This window comes from Bacillus rossius, chromosome 3, assembly GCF_032445375.1.
Source record: "Bacillus rossius redtenbacheri isolate Brsri chromosome 3, Brsri_v3, whole genome shotgun sequence".
Lineage (NCBI taxonomy): Eukaryota > Metazoa > Arthropoda > Insecta > Phasmatodea > Bacillidae > Bacillus > Bacillus rossius.
In genome coordinates this window covers 121,182,897-121,202,159 of record NC_086332.1, presented here as the reverse complement: position 1 = coordinate 121,202,159, position 19,263 = coordinate 121,182,897, and the positions used below count along the sequence as shown (strand labels likewise).

General features: G+C 37.2%; 1 protein-coding gene across 3 annotated transcripts in view; it reads right to left on the bottom strand.

The window, feature by feature from the left end:
* The window catches only part of LOC134531206 (muscle-specific protein 300 kDa), a 602,384-nt gene that overhangs the window by 20,736 nt on the left and 562,385 nt on the right, over window positions 1–19,263 (bottom strand). Inside the window, exons 108-112 of one of the 3 annotated variants that reach the window (XM_063366862.1) lie at window positions 17,201–17,359; window positions 16,925–17,110; window positions 6,321–16,532; window positions 1,999–2,310; window positions 1,259–1,588 (exon numbers count right to left, since the gene is read on the bottom strand). In XM_063366862.1, coding sequence (XP_063222932.1) covers window positions 1,259–1,588; window positions 1,999–2,310; window positions 6,321–16,532; window positions 16,925–17,110; window positions 17,201–17,359 — 11,199 coding nt within the window. Of the gene's footprint in view, window positions 1–1,258; window positions 1,589–1,998; window positions 2,311–6,320; window positions 17,111–17,200; window positions 17,360–19,263 lie in introns of those variants that run through there. The other 2 variants (XM_063366865.1, XM_063366863.1) reach the window with 2 other exon arrangements.

Here is a 19,263-nt window from a genome sequence, read left to right as displayed (position 1 = left end):
GGTTGATACTTTTCGACCCACCTCTAACATGAGGTTACTTCGTAATACATAATAACGAATATTTCGTATTAACCGTATTGATTGACATTAAATATGCTATCCCAGTCTGAAGGGGAATTAAAAGTGTTTGAATAAACGCGAACTTTGAAATAACCGGTATTTTATTAACGAGGTTTCACTGTATTCAGATGGGAAAGAGAAGATGGAGAGAGTAAAATGGTGGGAATAACGTCCTTGAACATGCTCTGAACTGGCAGTTTTCAGTGTCCACCACGACTTGGACAAAAGAGCATTGGGTTTTCATTGGTAGAAGAGTTTATTACAAATGGCAGGTCACTGATAGCAATGCAGGGTGCCTTTCACATCCATTTTATACTCAATTACCAAGACCCTGTTCACAATAAAAAAATTATACACACTTGGGCTTTCACACTTCTTACAAGTTCTACTTTGAAACAAATCCCCCTTGGTGACCAGGACCTGCAAGAAGACCATTAAATGTGTCCTCTATGACAGCTTCCATTCAGCAAACTGCACTGCACTCTGCATGCAAATATGCAGAGACCCTATGGTTATCTGAGCAAATTGCCCCTATAAACTTGTGACAACACAAGAATGGAGTGAAAAAGATTTCAAAACCTTTACAACTTTACATCAAAACATCCTTCAGAATGTTTGTCCCACGTTAAAGTGAACATCTAATAGTACTTCGCAATGCTTATAAATTTCTCAAAGCCTATTTTGTTTTTGGTAAACTTTTCAATAAATTTGGTACAGATACTGTGCTGTTCTTACAAAATGGCAAAAAGTTCACAAATCTTGTCATTCACTTCTAATTCTAAGAGAATTGTATCCTTGCATTGCGATATAAGATGGCTGCCACATTCCCAGTCTTCATATCATGTGATTTTTACACTGGGCTACCTCAAAGCCCTGGGGAACCAACATGACCCCAAACTTTGGAAGCTCTTATGGAGGCAATAGATAACCTACGAAGTTGCTGCAATTCTGCCAAAAATTATTTGCAGAATCATGGAAAATTATAGTGATAAACTCAACCTGTGTGTAAACATCGGAGGCTGCCACTTGAAGTATGGTTTGTTTAAAACATGTACTTTCCAAAACTAAATAATAATAATGGCATTAATAATAATATTAATAATAATGGCAATATCAACAAAAACAATAAAAATAGTTGTATCTTATTATTTTTTTTTTTTTGTTTTGTTAAGTTCTGAAATGAGGAAGTTGTACCCACCTGAAGCCGCTCTATGTAAAGACTCAGCTCCTCGCTGCTCTTCATGACTCCATGCATGTCCTGCAGGGAGGACTGCAGTTCCAGGAGCTCCTGCTTCAGGAAGGCTAGCTTGTCGACCACCGGCAGGTCCTGCCCTGTCACGCCCGCCATCGCTGCCGCCTGAATGCCCGCTATGCGCGATGACAGCTCCTGCCAGCGCTCCTCCAGCTGCGCGTTTAGTTGTCGCTGGGTCATCTCGTCTGCCACCGCTATCACTCGCATTGCCGACTCAAAATGGCTGCTTGCGTCGTTGCGGATGCTGTTGTGCACCTCGTACTGTGCTTTCAGCTCCTTCAAACACAAACACGTTACTCAGCATAACATTAACCCGATAATGTACACCAAAGTTATTTAGTCACATAGCAGCACACATGATCTGATCATTGAGTTTCATCTGACTACTACCTGCAATGGGCATTTTTTTCAACAGTATTTTTTTTTAAAATCAATATTTCATTAACATTCCAGATCAATGCTGATGCAGTTTTTAAGTGCATATCTTATACCTAAAGAATTATGGAAGGTGAATGAAATAGAATGAGGCACATAAATCCAAATAATTCTGCAAAACAGGTACATTTTGGAATGTAAGACAAATTACTTTCAGATCAAAGGTAAGAGTGGTGAAACTTACTAAAAACTATTTGCTACGTTGAGATGAAAGCTGTAAAGTTAGATGCCCGGATCCAGTGTGCACTTACCCAAAAATGCCTCATGTTCCCGCTGCCTTGAGGCGTGGTCTCCGTTGATAGGCTGGGTAGCTCCCGCTCCGCCAACTGGATCCAGTGCTCCACCTTGCCCATCATCAAGTCGTACAACAACCATGTTTCCTGGAAAGTCAGCAGGCGTCGCAGGCTGGAGTTCACCTCCTCTTGCAGCCGTAAGATCACCTCCAGATGTTCATCGTAGCGAGCCTCTAGGTCGTGGCAAGTTATGATCTCGCACAACCTGTGTGCCACTCCTAGTAGCTGCAAGATGCGTGCGTGATGGACGGACACATCTGATGATAGTGACTGCTCCAAACAAAAATATATACACACGTTAAATGAGAATATTTATCAATGTAAACTGAACATCAGAATGCCAAAACTTAAAAAACTACGAACTTCAATAAAAATTAGAACATTTTATCTTAACCACTGAATCAAAGCAATTAGCAACTACCTGAATTCCAAGAACAGTGGAAGAGTTCCAATTTGTCTAATATATAGTAACTATGCAGATGGTTACAGTTACAAGGTGCAAGGTCACTATGTATTTTAGGGTATTTTCATTCACGGATCAACAAATTTAATCTTTGTAAAATCACTGCTCCATGTTAATTTCATTTATGCTCTCGGACCTTAGTTAGTGCATAAACCTTTAATTCTGATGACTTGATGAACTAAACCAGTTTTTGTATTACTTGTTCATCAGTAAATAGACTGTATTTTCAGAGCTTAACACACATACAATCCTCGCACAAAATTAGTAGAGTTTGTTTTTTTTAGAAACTGGTTTAAAAAATATTTCAGATTATTAGGAATACAAGAAATGACAGTATCTAAGAGGATAAAAGTAAATGAAAATGACAATAGTTGACTTGATAGAAGATTTGTTTCCAAGTTTTAACAATGTTTAAGATATTTTAATAAAACTATGTCAATTATGTTTTTTTCCCAAGCTAATGTAATGGCTTAACCTGCGTTTACACCAGAGCAACATTGTTGGAAACAATTGGCAACTTTGTTATCAACAAATTGTACAAATGTTGACAGTTAGTGTTGATAATACAGGGTTTTAAAAACTAATAAACAATGTTATCAGAACATAGTTGATAACTGGGTTCAGGATGCTGTCTCAGGAATATGTGCTTCTTGCTGCTGCGACAATTGAAGTAATTTTCAGTGGGCGTTCAAATAGACATCAAAGTCGATTTTGAGCTAATTCTTCTTGCCAAAGTCGCCAAAAGTATTATGGACCAGATATTTTGAAATATATAATTTGTGATGACTGTGGATTATATATACATGAAAGAAGATAAGGAAGTTTTAAGAAATTCCTAAGAGTAATTAGTTCAGATTCCAAGTCTATGCTTAGCAAGACTGGGAGAAAGGCACAAACTGGCCAATTCCTATACATTTATATAATAAATGGGAGGTCAGTAGGACTACAATGCATACAAAAGCTTACCACAAGGAGCCTCAAATACAACTAAATGTTGATCACTGTGTTCACAACAAGGTTGCATGTGTACAAAAATGTTGCCAACATTTCTTTGAAATTTACTACTCACTGGAGGGAAGATGATTATTTGTTGCTTTTTTGGATTTTTATTTCCAACAATGTTCAGCCGGTGTAAATATGGTTTTCAGAGATAAAACAAAATCTTAAGTGTAAGTTGGAAACTGCACACACATCCATGGTATAACTGTGTATATATTCAAATTTTTCAATAAGAATTAAAATAGTGTAATAATTGTATTCGATGCAAGTTTGAACACTACCACTTCAAAATAACAAATTTTAATGGTTAAGAATATTTGACATTGATTAACTCGTGAGTTTGTCATATACCAACGTTTACTGTTGAATTTAAGGCATTTGTGTGATATAAATACCCATTTAGATGTTTTAACAGAACAACATGATCAAAAACATAAACAATGCTCGATGTTTTAAACACACAAGTTTTTTAAGTTATTTCACTACTGGCTTGCAAAATGATAGAGTAAAAATAGTATAAACAATTGAACATACACTCTATTTGTGACATTTTAAACTTGAAAATAATTATATGTTTGTGTACGAATAATTTCAGTATGTAATTTCTATTTGAAAAACGAACTGTTGATAGTAGGGCAAAGCAAATATGTTCTTTTAGAACATTTTTAGCTTGTAACCAATCATTGAGAAGATCAGCTGTATATACTGTGTTTTATCGCATATTCGTTGCACATTTTATACTAAAATAAAGGTTCAAAAGTAGAAATGCAATGTTTATGCGAAAAATATTTTTTATTGTTAGGTAAAGTTATTCATAAAAACTAAACCCATTCATGGAAAGTACATTTATTTAAAAAGTAGAGTAACATTTCTTAAACTTTAAATAGAAAAACAAAATCTGTGACCCGAATGCAAATCTGAACTAACGCATAACTATCATCGTAGTACACACGTACCATGAAAGAGTGCGGGCCATTAAATGTAGTTAACTCGGCACTCGATAGCGCGTGTTGCATGCAATCGGCGAGATAACAATATTCAACTACGTGTGCACGTTCTATACGGGAAGCAACATAACCAAACATGAATGATGCCAACTAGCGCTGGCTACATTTTTATAAGCGGTACACAAAGGCGATGCAAACAAACAGATAAAGGTTATAATGTTTAAAAAGTCTTTAAAATAAAATTTACACATCAGACAACTTTGTATTTCCATTAATGAAATAAGTACGTGGTAATGTCCGAATAAATTTTAGATTTCTACTTTAAAATACATAGTTTTATATGAAAAAAATACCTACACAGAGCGCTCGGAATCTAATAGCGGGACCAAAAAAATCATGCAAAGTTTACGCGAGAGGTTTTTTATTCAAATTTTGACGCCCTAAAATACCGGTGCGACGATTATGCGATAAAACACGGTAAGTCATTGTTTAGAACTGCGATTGATTTATCGAGATAATCAGTTTTGTAGGAGAAAACTTTCAGAATATCTACAAGACCAGCTACTTAATGAAAATATTGAAGAATGATATAGGTTTGCATTTGCTGTATGTGAAAAGCCTGTGTTGAACTGCTTCTTTACACAATATTTAACAGGGATTATAACTATCACAAATAGCTAACATTGGTGCAACTGAATAATACTTTTAAAAAGAATACTGCAAATTGACAGTTCTTCTGCAATTTGGTGTGGATTATCAAACAAGACAAACACATTTGTGAATTCATGAACATTAACGATGTACAAAGTATCGCCGAGAGTTCTGCCCATTGGCTGTGAATCCCTAGTGCCTGTGCAACGTTTTAGTCTTTTTCTATGATTACTGTTCCAGACTGCAGAAGAGAGTTAAAATTCAACTGCTATCACTCGACATAAGATGTCACCAGAAAGAGGACGACGACCCATGTATTACATTTTTTGCATTGATTAATTCAATGGTCTGTAAATATTGTATTTTTAGGTGTTAAATAAAGTGTTCATTGTGTAGATTGGACATATTAGTATCCAAATTTCGGACTTCCTCTGCTAATCTTTCATATTTAAAACTTAATTTAACTTATAATATTTATTTTATTTTAATTGTAGATTAACGTAATTTCACTTATTATAGTTATGTTCAACTTTAAACCCTCTTTGTTTATGAATCTATTACTTTAAATAATTCTAGAGGAAGCCTGTTTGTTTAAGAATCTTGATTAAATGTTAATTTTGATTGACTAGCCAAAGCAATATTAACTTTATTTAATTTCACAGAATTGTACAACAATTGTTGATATATTAAATATAAAAATTGGGATGCTAGTATTTGTAACCTTGATACACTTATATTTCAGTATATAGAACAATATATTTTTTAAAAGATGTAAATTTAAAAAATAAAAGTTAATTGTCATATCTAATAAAATTTTTGGTTTAGAAACACTGAAGATTGGGAAATTATATAAGTGTAGATAGCCTGGATATTACGATACTAGTTTATTTAATAGATGACTTTAATTTAATTAATAGTTGGTAAAATATACTTCAAGTTGTACTGGCGTCTTGGGATAACTCATTTACATACAGTCATTTATCTATGATACAAATCATATACACTCTTACATGATGTAAATGAAAATGTGTGCATAAACATAGTTCACATGAGAATGTGTGCAGAGTATTTGAGAATAATTTACTATTTGTATTAGATTCAAACTAAAAAAACTGATATTTGCACAGACCCACCATGAATTCAAACACTGAAAAGCCTTAGAAGAAACCTCTATAAATTGTTTGTAAGCCTAGAGTTAAAAAAGTATTTTTGTAAGTCACCTGATAGAGAGAGATGTACTGGTCATAATCAGAAGACTTGACCGTGTGGAGGTGCGGCAATCTCTGGTGAGCCACCTGCAGCCAACCTTGCTCTTCTTTCATCCCCTGCTCCAGCACCGTCCAGCGCGAAGCAGCGAGCGCCATCTGCTGGGCGCGACCAGCAGCCTTGTCCAGAATGGCAGAGGCTCTGTGGTGCAACGACTGATGTAGCTCTGAGTGAAGTGCACGTGTCTCAGGATCCAGGTTGCCTTCTAGTGACTCCAAGATCCCCCTGCAATGACTCAGGTTCACAAAGAATTTGCGGTGTTTCTGCATTTCCTCTTGCAGGTGTTCTAGACTCACCACCAGGATGGGACTTTCCACCAAAGCATCTGCCACATCAATGATTTGAGCAAATTCGTTTAGAGTCTGCACATACTCATCAGCAAGAGAAAGAAATTGTAGAAGTCTTTCTCTTTCCAAGCGTATGGTGTGATCTATTGAGTACGTCATTTCATTGGCACTGTAGGTCTCTGGAGGTATCTCATGCCCAGGGAAATCTTTCATCAGACCAAGTGCTGTCGCCAGAAGAAGACCAGTCTTCACCTTGTGGCATCTGTTTGAAGCTTCAATCTTGTCCAGCTCTTGGAATTTCCAGTGAGCTGAGGACTCTGACTCCACAACTTCTTCTAGCCTTTGTTTTAGTTCTTCCACTAGAACACTGATATTATTAACACCATTTAAAAACTCTTCCCATCGTTTCAGATCCCTGGCAATCTGGTCTTCGTTCTCTTGAGTAACTTCCTCGATGGCTTTAACATGTTTCTGAAGGGAAGATATATATTCTTTCATTGTCATTTTGTCATCTTCATTACATATTTCTCCTGCAGTTCTGAGCATACTACCCAAGGCATCGACTCCTTCCTCTATACAACCTATCTCCTGTTTTAGTACCCCCAAATCTTTGTCATAGTCAATCATTGAGATGGACTTGGTCTGTTGTTTTAAGTACACCCGATACTCTATAGTTTCCAGCCAAGATGTGATGGTTTCGACTGTTGTGATGATGGTTCTCTTCACTACCACAACATCTTTTTTCTCCATTGCATTCTGAAGAAGGTCCAAATTTGTTCGCAACTCTGTGGTTCTTTGATTTGATGGTTTTTCATCTACCTTGTCTTGGATTGAGGCTACGTATAATACACTTGTGATGGGAGTAGCTTTCCTCAAATTCTGTAGATTCTTAACATGCTCTGAAATTTCTGTGGTGCCTGTGTGCCACTTTAATGCAATCACTTGTTCATCTGGTATTGGAATAGGTTTATTTTTAAGAGGGTATTCTTGTAGTTCTACAGCTTCCGTGGTACGTAACGGTAAGTTTTCACCAATGCCTAATGACTCTGACAAAGTTTTCTTGTCTTTAATTTCATGTAATTTTTGTGATTTTACAATCACAGCATGCTTCTCATTAGGTTTTTGTATGTGTGTTGCTACATCAGATTGGGTTGTGAGCTTATCCTTTTTAATTTCCAGATCACTGATGGTTTCGAAAACCACAGTGTGTGAAGCCAAATTTTCTAAAAATGGTTGTTCACTGGTACTTGCAATTTCAGGTTCCTGCTGTTTCTCAAACTTAATTAACAAGGAATGCTCTTCTTTGTTGCGATCCAAATCTGTTTTCAGGGACTGCTTTGTGACGTCTGAATATGAAGGTCGCAAATCTGTCTGAGAGATGTCTACAATATTATAAATCTGCAAAGATGGTGGCTCAGGTTTGGCAACTTTTGATTTTCCTGCTTGTATTTTCTGTTTTCTTGTACCTTTCTTAGATCGCCTGTCTTTCTTATCAGTTGCTAAGTCTGGTAATGTTCTAGTGTCATCCTCCTTTGTTGTTTTGGAAAGTATTTTATTATCGATCAGATGAGATTCATCTGAACCTACAGCTTCTGAAAAACTTTCAGGTGACGAAACTGCAGCACTAGAAGTAATACTTGGAGGGGTAATTACTTCAATTTCTATATGTTCCACGGTAGAGTTTGAAGGTGGAACTTGTGCTAAATCTTTGTTTTCATTTACACAATCATCTACAAATTGCTTTGCATTGTCATCTGACCCCTCTGTTTGCCTCTTCGTTGGTTTTGTAATTTTTGGTTGTATATAATGTTGAGATATCCCTCTTTCTGACATGATAAACTGATGAATGTTATCTTTTACAATTTTGGAGTCAGTTATGGGCCCAAGTAAAAAGGACGTTTCTGCAACAGTACTTAATTCCTTTAAACGATTGTCTTCCTCTGAATCACCTGTTGACACACTGGAAACATGAGTTGCACCATAAACATGTTCATCAACACTGGAGCTGCTAGAATGTTCCAACACTTTGTGAGTTTCCATTTTGTGCATTGGGTTGATGGGTTCCCATTGTCCCTTTTTATATCTAGAGCTCCACTCATTAACAGCGGGTTGAGTTATCGTTACAGATGTTTCAACATGTACTTCGTATGGCTCATCAGATGAAGTAGATGGAACCCTGTCATCTGAGAATTCTCTCACCAGAACTGGTCTTGTCTGCATTGAGACATCTGATGTAGGCAAACATGCCTCTTTGACCACTGGCTCAGGTGTACTAGTTTGAGAATATGTCTCCTGAAGTGGAGACGAAACTTGTTTTGCCACAATGTCAGAAGACTGTAGAGAAAGTTTTGGAATTTCAGGTGCAGTTTGTGAATAGACTTCTAATGTAGGAGTTAGAGATTCTTTTCTTGTTTGTATTGCAACTTGTACAGCGACAGGTGGTTGTGGAGCCAAGGTCTGTGAACAGACATCCTGCACATGAGTAAGTTCATTCTTTAATACTTGACAATCTGCATCACTTGTTTCTGGGTCAATCAGTTTTGTGCATGCTTCTGTTGTAGTCTGAGAATATTCATTTTGAGAAGTTTTCCCTTTTTCTTTCTGTGTTTGAGTGGATGTATCAGTTATCTCAGCTTTCTCCAGATCTAGTACTTCTGAAACTATTGTCTGAGCACTCTCTTCACTTGTGGGAGTTAATTCATCCTTCACTGTCTGCACATACATTTCCAAAGAATTAACCTTTTCCCCAATTGTCTGTATGCAACCATCCTTTGTTTCAGGGATTTCCTTTGCTGTCTGGCTAGAAACATCACTAGTATCAACTGTATTAACATACTGTAATTTTGCTGTTTCAGATATTTCTTTTGGTTCTGTACTTGTCTGTGCTGATTCCTCGTGCACTGGAACTATTTCCTCAGCTTTTGTTTGAATAAAAGAGTCACTTGTTTCAACTGTAACTAATTCTGGTGAAGTAGTCTGTGCAGATTCTTCATGCACTGAAGCTGGCTCTACCTGAACTGATGTATCTGTTGTTTCCACATCGCATAAGACAGGAGCTTCTGGTGTCACTGTCTGCATGCTTCCTTCCCGCAGAGGTACTGACTCCGCTTGCATTGAAGTTTCTATAGTTTCTACATTTTCGAAAGTAAGTTCTGGAGTAACAGTCTGAGCATATTTTTCATGAAGGGATGGTTGTTCCACTTGCATTGATGAGTCTTTAGATTCAACAGGAGCTTCTGGTGTTATAGTTTGTGCATATTCTTCACTGAATGACTGTGGTTCGACCTGCATTGATACTTCTGTTGTTTCTACAATATCTGCCACTGGAGCTTCTGGTGTAACAGTTTGTGCAAAAATTTCATGAACAATAGTTGGTTCTGACTGCATAGATGTTTCTATTTTCTCAATTGGTGCATCTGGGGTCTTAGTCTGAGCAGATACTTCCTGAACAACAGTTTTCTCGGCTTGTGTTGACATTTCTGATGTTTCCACAGAAGCTTCTGGAGTGAGAGTTTGTGCAGACTCTTCATGCACAACTGTTGGCTCTGCCTGAACTGATATTTCCATTGTTTCCTTAGGTGCTTCAGGTGTCATAGTTTGAGCAGATTCTTCATGGATAGCTGTTGGTTCAGCTTGCATTGATTTTTCTATTGTTTCCACAATATCTGGTAATTCAACTTCAGGTGTGACTGTCTGGGCAAATTCTTCAATGACAGGTGTTAGTTCTACCTGCATTGAAGTTTCTGTTGTATTAATTAAAGCTTCTGGAGTTACAGTCTGAGCAGATTCATCGAGAAGAGGTGCTGTTTCTGCCTGCATTGATGTTTCAACAGTTACTGCAATCTGCCCCACGAGAACTTCTGGTGTGCTTGTTTGTGTTGATTGCTCAATAACTGTGGATTCTGCCTGCATTGACTTTTCTATTGTTTCTGTTTGTGCAAATTCCTCGAGCATGCCTGTTGGTTCTGATTGCACTGATATATCAACAGTTTCAACATCATGTATAATAAAAACTTCTGGAGTGACAGTCTGCATTGATTCTTCAGCAACTGGTCTCAATTCTTCATGTTGAGTTTGAATAGAAAAATCAGCAGTACTTTTTTCTTGTGAAGTTATTTCTGGTGTAGCCGTCTGCACTCCCTCATCTAAAGTAAGTTGTTTTTCCACTTCAATATGAGGATCTGACTCATGAAGCTTTTGCATAATAGATTGTGAGTATTCTTTCTCAGCCTGTAGGAACTGTGGGACAGTCCCAGACAATGGACTTTTATTCAAAATAGGTTTAACAATGTCACTCGGCGGATAAAACAAATTATCATCATCTAAGATTTTGTCTGAGACAGTAATGCATTTTTGTAAATCTGGCTTATTTTCAATGGTTGGTGATACGAACTGCCTTACATCTTCACTTTTGTCTCTCTTCCTTTTCTGCCCCTTTCTTTCAATATCACTTATACTCGCCCCCAAACCTTCAGAAGGACTGTCCATAGTAACTTGAATGGCAGGTGAAGTGGTTCCTGAATTCAAAATGTCTGGACTAGTAATGTTAGTATCCAAAGATATTTCTTTACTTGACTTAGGTGCAGCCCCAGATGATTCTTCAGAATTATGCACTTTTAACTTTTGTTTTCTTTTTCTTTTTCGTTTACTCTTCTTTCTATCATCTTCAACTAAAGATACTTCGTCTAAAGTTTTGTCTTCAGGTTCATACCCTTTATCATGAGATTTATTACTTTCTACTTCCGAATAATTCAAAGGTGACGGATCAAAAAAAATTATTTCTTGCTCTGTTGGTTTAGTGGTATTAGAAGAACCAGAACTTGGCAATATTATTTCTGTTGACTCTGCAAGAGATGTTTCTACAGATATATCATCTGTCTTGTTATCAGAGGTTACAACAGAAGGACTTCTCAAACTATCCTCAGATGACTTAGTAACATCTAATTCAGTTGAACAAGGAGCTTCTTCTTTTCTTTCATTTGCAGTTTCCTGAGCCTGCTTTGTGTGCTTTTCTGATGAATTTGAGCTAGGATCACTTTTTTGCATGATGTTTTTATCAATGTCAGATGTCTGCAAAATACCATAATCAGGTTTTATCATAACTTCTGAAATATCAGTGAATACTCCAATATCCCTTTCCTCAACAGATGGTACATACTCTCCCCTTTCTTCCCTAAGAAACTTTTCAGTTGTAACTAATGGTCCTGGTAGTTGCACCACCATTTGTTCCAAAACAATTTTTTGATCAGGATCAACAAACTTCCCCTCAGTACATAAATTCACACAATTCTCTTCAATTTTAAATGAACTTCTAACAACTGGTTGAATTGAATCAGACACATGGTTGATGAAATTTTCTGGGAGTGTTGTATCATTCAACATGAAATTATCTCTTACACCCAAAGAAATCTCAATAGTTTTAAAACTTTTATGAGGACTCATTTGCAACATACTCTCACTGTGTGAAAAATTGGATGATTCAGGTAGATTTAAATCTGATCCATGATCTCCTGGTAAACATACAGATGAACCAGCTCTTTCTGTTCCATCGTCCTGTAAGAAATATTTATCCTTACTCGTAGATGTGGGTAACATTTCTGAAATATCTGATTGAAATTCAACATGTTTTTCTAAATGAGACACATGTTTAGGGCTGATACCAGGACTACTAATAGAGGATCTGCTCAGAACAGGCACTGTATCACAATCACCACCATCTGGTTCCATTGTCAACCTTCCTGTATACTCAACTTCATCAGGCAAGTCTACTACTTCTTCTGTGACTTCCTTTGAACCATCCTTCCCAATCACAATTTTTTGAATTATTTTCTTTGTTGTGGTGTGGATCACACTTGTTATTGGTGATGTTTGAGTTTCCTGAACAGATGTTGAAGGATAACCTTCTTGATGTTTTAATTCATCAGGAAAATCAAATACTTCCTCTGTTACTTCCTCTTTACCATCTTTCCCGATTACTACTTTACGAATTATTCTCCTTGTGGTTGTGTGAACAGAACTAGTAAATGGTAATGTCTGCCTCTCACCAACAGTTGTTAAAGTAGGATAACCTTCCGTTGGTTCGCTTTCATCAGGGAAGTCCACTACTTCCTCTGTAACTTCCTCTTTACCATCTTTGCCACACACTACTTTACGAACTATTCTCTTCTTAGTTGTATGAATCACACTTGTTATTGGTGATGTTTGAGTTTCATGAACAGTAGTAACAGTTGGATGGCCTTCTATGTCAACATCTTCATCAGGCAAATCCACTTCTTCCTCTGTAACTTTCTCTTTACCATCTTTTCCAATCACTACTTTACGAACTATTCTCTTCTTAGATGTGTGAATCACACTTGTTATTGGCGATGTTTGAGTTTCATGAACAGTAGTAACAGTTGGATAGCCTTCTATGTTAACATCTTCATCAGGCAAATCCACTACTTCCTCTGTAACTTTCTCTTTACCATCCTTTCCAATAACTACTTTACGAACTATTCTCTTCTTAGTTGTATGAATCACACTTGTTATTGGTGATGTCTGAGTTTCATGAACAGTTGTTACAATAGGATAGCCTTCTATATTATCATCTCCATCAGGCAAATCCACTACTTCCTCTGTAACTTTCTCTTTACCATCTTTTCCAATCACTACTTTACGAATTATTCTCTTCTTAGTTGTATGGATCACACTTGTTATTGGTGATGTCTGAGTTTCATGAACAGTTGTTACAATAGGATAGCCTTCTATATTATCATCTCCATCAGGCAAATCAACTGCTTCTTCTGTAACTTCCTCTTTACCATCCTTTCCAACCACTACCTTACGAATTATTCTCTTCTTAGTTGTATGAATCACACTTGTTATTGGTGATGTCTGAGTTTCATGAACAGTTGTTACAATAGGATAGCCTTCTATATTATCATCTCCATCAGGCAAATCAACTGCTTCTTCTGTAACTTCCTCTTTACCATCCATTCCAACCACTACCTTACGAATTATTCTCTTCTTAGTTGTATGAATCACACTTGTTATTGGTGATGTCTGAGTTTCATGAACAGTTGTTACAATAGGATAGCCTTCTATATTATCATCTCCATCAGGCAAATCAACTGCTTCTTCTGTAACTTCCTCTTTACCATCCTTTCCAACCACTACCTTACGAATTATTCTCTTCTTAGTTGTATGAATCACACTTGTTATTGGTAATGTCTGAGTTTCATGAACAGTTGTTACAATAGGATAGCCTTCTATATTATCATCTCCATCAGGCAAATCAACTGATTCTTCTGTAACTTCCTCTTTACCATCCTTTCCAACCACTACTTTACGAATTATTCTCTTCTTAGTTGTATGAATCACACTTGTTATTGGTGATGTCTGAGTTTCATGAACAGTTGATAAAATAGGATAGCCTTCTATAATATCTTCTCCATCAGGCAAATCAATTGCTTCTTCTGTAACTTCCTCTTTACCATCCTTTCCAACCACTACTTTACGAATTATTCTCTTCTTAGTTGTATGAATCACACTTGTTATTGGTGATGTTTGAGTTTCATGAACAGTAGTTACAGTTGGATAGCCTTCTATGTTAACATCTTCATCAGGCAAATCCACTACTTCCTCTGTAACTTTCTCTTTACCATCTTTTCCAATCACTACTTTACGAATTATTCTCTTCTTAGTTGTATGGATCACACTTGTTAACGGTGATGTTTGAGATTCTTGGACATCTGTTGAAGTAGGATAACCTTCTATACATTTGACTTCATCAGGCACATTAACTACTTCACTAACTTCCTCCATGCCATCTCTCTGTATTACATCTTTAAGTATTATGTCCTTGCCAGTGGTTTGAATAGTGCTGGTCAGTTGCAATGTTCCTATTTCCTTACCAGTTGTAACCATCGATTGACCTCTCTGTTTTGTTTCATAAATGTTGACATCTTTGTCAAGTATGTCTTTATAAACAATTGTTTTCGAATCTGTATTTGCATCCTCTACTGGAGAAGTCTGATATTTATGAACAGTTTCAACTTGACCATGACAGTCATTACCATGTTCATCTTTTTCAGTTATCATGGCTCTTTGTGACTTGTAATCTTTTATTTCTGTTTCACCCATAAGGTACTGTGTTTGTGTTATATCTTTGTCCATTGTGTCTTTTTTGCCAATATATTTGGTTTTATGTATATTTACTGTGCCTGTAATTTCTGGTGTAATACCCATTTGTTTCTCAACTTTTACAGTTTTTTTATGAATATCCGAGGGATCACGATTACATTCTTCTTGTATGTTTAGGATGTCATCGTGGCTGCTAAATAGCTTACTCTGAGAACCATTTGTACATTGTATAGTATCTGTTATCTCTTCTATAACTGGCCCTGTGTGCACACAATGTATTGGGGACTCTCCTGACACATCTTCTGGAGAAGTTATGTTTTTTATTTCAATGTCCACTCTTGGTACACCTTCTTGTGTAATTTCAACTTCTTCTGGTTCTTCCACTACTTCTTCAGTTACATGCTCTTTGCCATCAATCACTGTTATGTGTTTTATTACTCTTCTAACTTTACGAACAGTCTTCCTTGTGACTTGTCGTACAACTGCTTGTACACTAGAAGTTGATTTAAAATAGTTATCTTCAAGTAGTTTTTCTTCTGTGGGAGCATCTTCAGTTGAATCGTGTCGTGACTTCAATCCCATTAAAAGTAAGTTAGATGGTGACAGATTTTCACATTCAGGGTGGTTGGAATGATATGTGATAGTTTCATGGTGGGGATCAGATGAAAGCTCTGACACTAAAACCTCTTCACCAGGAATTCCTGCCATTATTTGGCCAACGTATGATTTGCTTGTAGTAACTACTTGGCTATTATCTGGCTGGCTCTGTGACATGGTACTCTGCTGGCCAGTAAGAACAACTTTAGAAAATGCAACCCCTTGGCCTGGTTCTACATAATCTGTAGGTACCACATCAGATTCAGAAATTCTTCTTTCATCATGTTGAATAGTTTGATGTTGTTGCACAGATACAGTAGTGTGGCGGACTTTACGTACAATAATTCTCTTGGTGCCATTTGCATCAACTATCACCTCTGTAGTAGTATCCTCTGGATCAACAATCATGGTCTCAAAAGATTGTGGCATTGAGTGAGTGATATTCAATTCTGAGGCAGTGCCTTTGTCTGTATCCTTGGACTTGCCTTTGTATTTTACCTGTACCAAAAGGTCTTCATCTTGTTTCAACTCAGGTAAAATGAAACTCTGGCTGTCCAACTGAACCACAGGATCTTTGGTTACCAAACTTTGTTTGGTTGCAACTTCTATAGTTTCCTCATCACCATGAATTTTCTGCAGAACCTTAATGTTACCTTGCTGTATAGCAGAAGTAGCCACATCCACTGAAGGTTGACAAGTTACACCTACATCTGTAGAAATTACATGTTGTACAAAAGGTTTAACATGTTCCAACAAACTATCTCCAGTCTGAGAAGCAATTTCTATTGTTCCTAAAACACGAGTGTCATTAACTGGCACTTGCTCAGCAGGAACTGGAATTACCACTTCCTCATCAGGTATCGGGGATGCGTTTGAATCTATGGTATCATCTTCTTGCTCCTCAGGACTTGTTGGCAAACTTACCGCAGGAAGTGACCTTCCATCAACAACCTGGGGTTTGCTTGCATCACCGTGTTTCCCTGTTGGAAGAAGCTCTAGATCAGGATTATCAAAAACAAAAATGTCAAGCATTTCATGAAGAGGGAGAGATTTTAAATCAAGTAACTCACGTCTATAATCAGGCACTGAAGATTCTTGCTCAACTTCCGATGATGGTAGGAGGACTTTTTCTTCTTTTGACTCTTCAATTTTTAGTGACTCCTAAAAAAATTTCATTAATGTTGAATTACAATGACAGATACACTAATATATATGCAGTAGAAATTTTGTGAGGCATCATAAAGCTTTTTTTGAAGCAAGTTGTTGCAAAAGGAGTTAAAGAAGAAATCAAATTAGTCCGACAGAAAAATGCAGCACAAAGCAACCCAGGAACAGTCAAATAAACCCAAAAAAAGCAAGCAGATGAAACCAGGAAATGAAGAAATTAAAATCAAAGAAATTTAGATGCATGTAAAAGAAATTGGAGCCAACACCAAGGATGAAAGAAAGCAATAGAAGCCCAAATCACAGAGCTGGTAACGAAATAAATAAACAGATTGTGAAATGGCATGAAGCAACAACTGAGAAACAACTTGTCCTGTAATTCGCAGTACCTGTAAAGCATCAAGCCGTGATCTAAGTGCGATGTCAGCATCTCTGAGTGTATCCTCCAAAAGCCTGAGTTGGTCTGATAGTTCTGAGGCGAGATGATGAACGTCAGGATAACTCTGCAGCTTAGTGCATACCTCCGCCAGTTCAGATAGCTGTAACTCTCGTTGCTCCAAGTCTCGCCCAAGAGCCTGCGAACAATCATAGTGACCACGTGGTTGCAATATTTATTGATAGATGAGCTGCAATCATAGCGAACTCCATTTTTCAAATTCATTTACCTGATGATGTATGATTTCCTCCTGAATGGCTGCCAATGAGCTGTTATCTACAGCCCTGGAAAAAGTTGGTAAGTTTGTCAACCACTTTTCAAGGTCAGCAAGCAACACTCGATACTGGGCTATCTCCATCAGACGTTTCTCTTGGACTGCTTGCGCTGACTGAAAAACATCAACATAAACTTCATGAAAACAAATTTTTATTATTTTCAGTTCTTTTTTTGTTTTATTCCCAAATCCTTAATATCACTGCTACATTAGATGAATACCCGAGCATCTTCACTGAAACTTTGAAATTTTTTTTAAATCAGGCATGTAAAAATGTGTTAATTTATAGTTCACATCATACTTTCTGTAATTAAGAAACATGTTCTGGAAACTATGTAATTAGGAAAAAACTACAGTTTTCGATATGGTTTTCACAAGTACTACAACATGACTAACAAGGTACATAATTGTATTTGTATACTTGATTGACAGTAGTGAACCACTTTTGAAAGCTTAATTTAGGAAGTTTTTTCCTTCCACAATTAATGTGATCAAAACTAAAAAAAAGGAGATTAACTAAAACAATTATATAACAGTAGAAACACAGCTTAGCCAAACTTCATTTAATTAAAGCCCAGCTTCGCTGAAAACCTTAAAACATTTCAGAAAATGAACATACGATAATACAATACCGGGGTTGACCCAGCTATAGGTCGTACCTATAATTCAGGCTTAAAAATTAAAATATTTTCACCATAACGTACCCCTCGCATATGGGTCAACCATATATCTGTTTTCACTATAATTCCATACATACAAGTGAAGTCTTTGGTCTTGTTGCAGCTTATTCATGCCCTCAGTCCTTTTTTGTCTGCTTTCTGTAGTACTTTATTACTGTGGGAGGGAGTCAGGTGGCATTCCTGCGACCACTTCTCACCCCCCTTCCCCTTCATTATAGCCCCTCCTTCTAATAAAAAGACAAAGGACAAGGCTACTATTTTTTATACACCAATCCCTCACTTAGCATGTCTTCAAATTGTGTGAATTCATTTACCGCAATGTTAATTTTACTGCCCCAGTCTTGAATAGCACATCTGTAAATTTCAGTTAGCACGCAATCGCCACAGACAAATAAAGTCGGGCATGACGTCACAAAGTCTGTTTCAACTGGTAAACAGATGTACAGTGGCAGAGATGCGTGCGCAGGCCACACTATGCTATCCACTGTTTTACAAACATCAGCTACGGCAAGTTCAGTTGCAACTATGAAGTGTAGAGATCTAAATATTTTCAGGTCCACGTGTAAGCCGCCGGGCCATGATGAACTTCAGTCTAGACAGTGGGAGGGGACTCGCACACAAGAATGTCTGCCCGTAACTGTACATGCGTAAGCACCTGCAGTTGGGATCATGGCTTCCAAGTGAGTGCGTAATGCATCATGTAAAAGTAATGTTAAAAAACGTAAAACTATTTGTCTTGAAACACAACTCAAGGTATTAACGGCATGCAGAATGTCATACATTGGTCGCTCTTTAGTTTTAAGCACGTGCATAATTGTACAAAATACACAGACATTTACAATTTACAATGTTGAGAGAGGGATGGGGAACTATCAATGCTTTAACGTGGCCACATGTACACTCAGAATACACACAGACTAACTGAGCTGAGTTACAGGAGGTTGCAGTGGGCGCGACAGTCTCTCTTTCAGGGTGTTAGTGAGGCAGGGGTTCCTTGTCAGAGTATGCACAACAAGACAGTCAGTAAATGACAATTTATGGTGCAAGGTGTTTATTGTGCCTAACGAACACAAGGTCCATGATGCAGCAGTTTTGGGAAGGAGGGGGGGGGGATAACTGCGTGGCTTGTCACATCAAAACCTTCTTTACTGTTAGAATGACCCTCCTATGTATGTTTACATACACTCAGTGTTAGACTATGCCACAAGAAGCAAATTTGCAATGCATGAAATATCTTCAGATTCAATAACCAATGTAAATGATATATTGTGTTTTATCACATAATCGTAGCACATTTTATACTAAAATCAAGGTTCAAAAGTATAAATGCAACGTTTA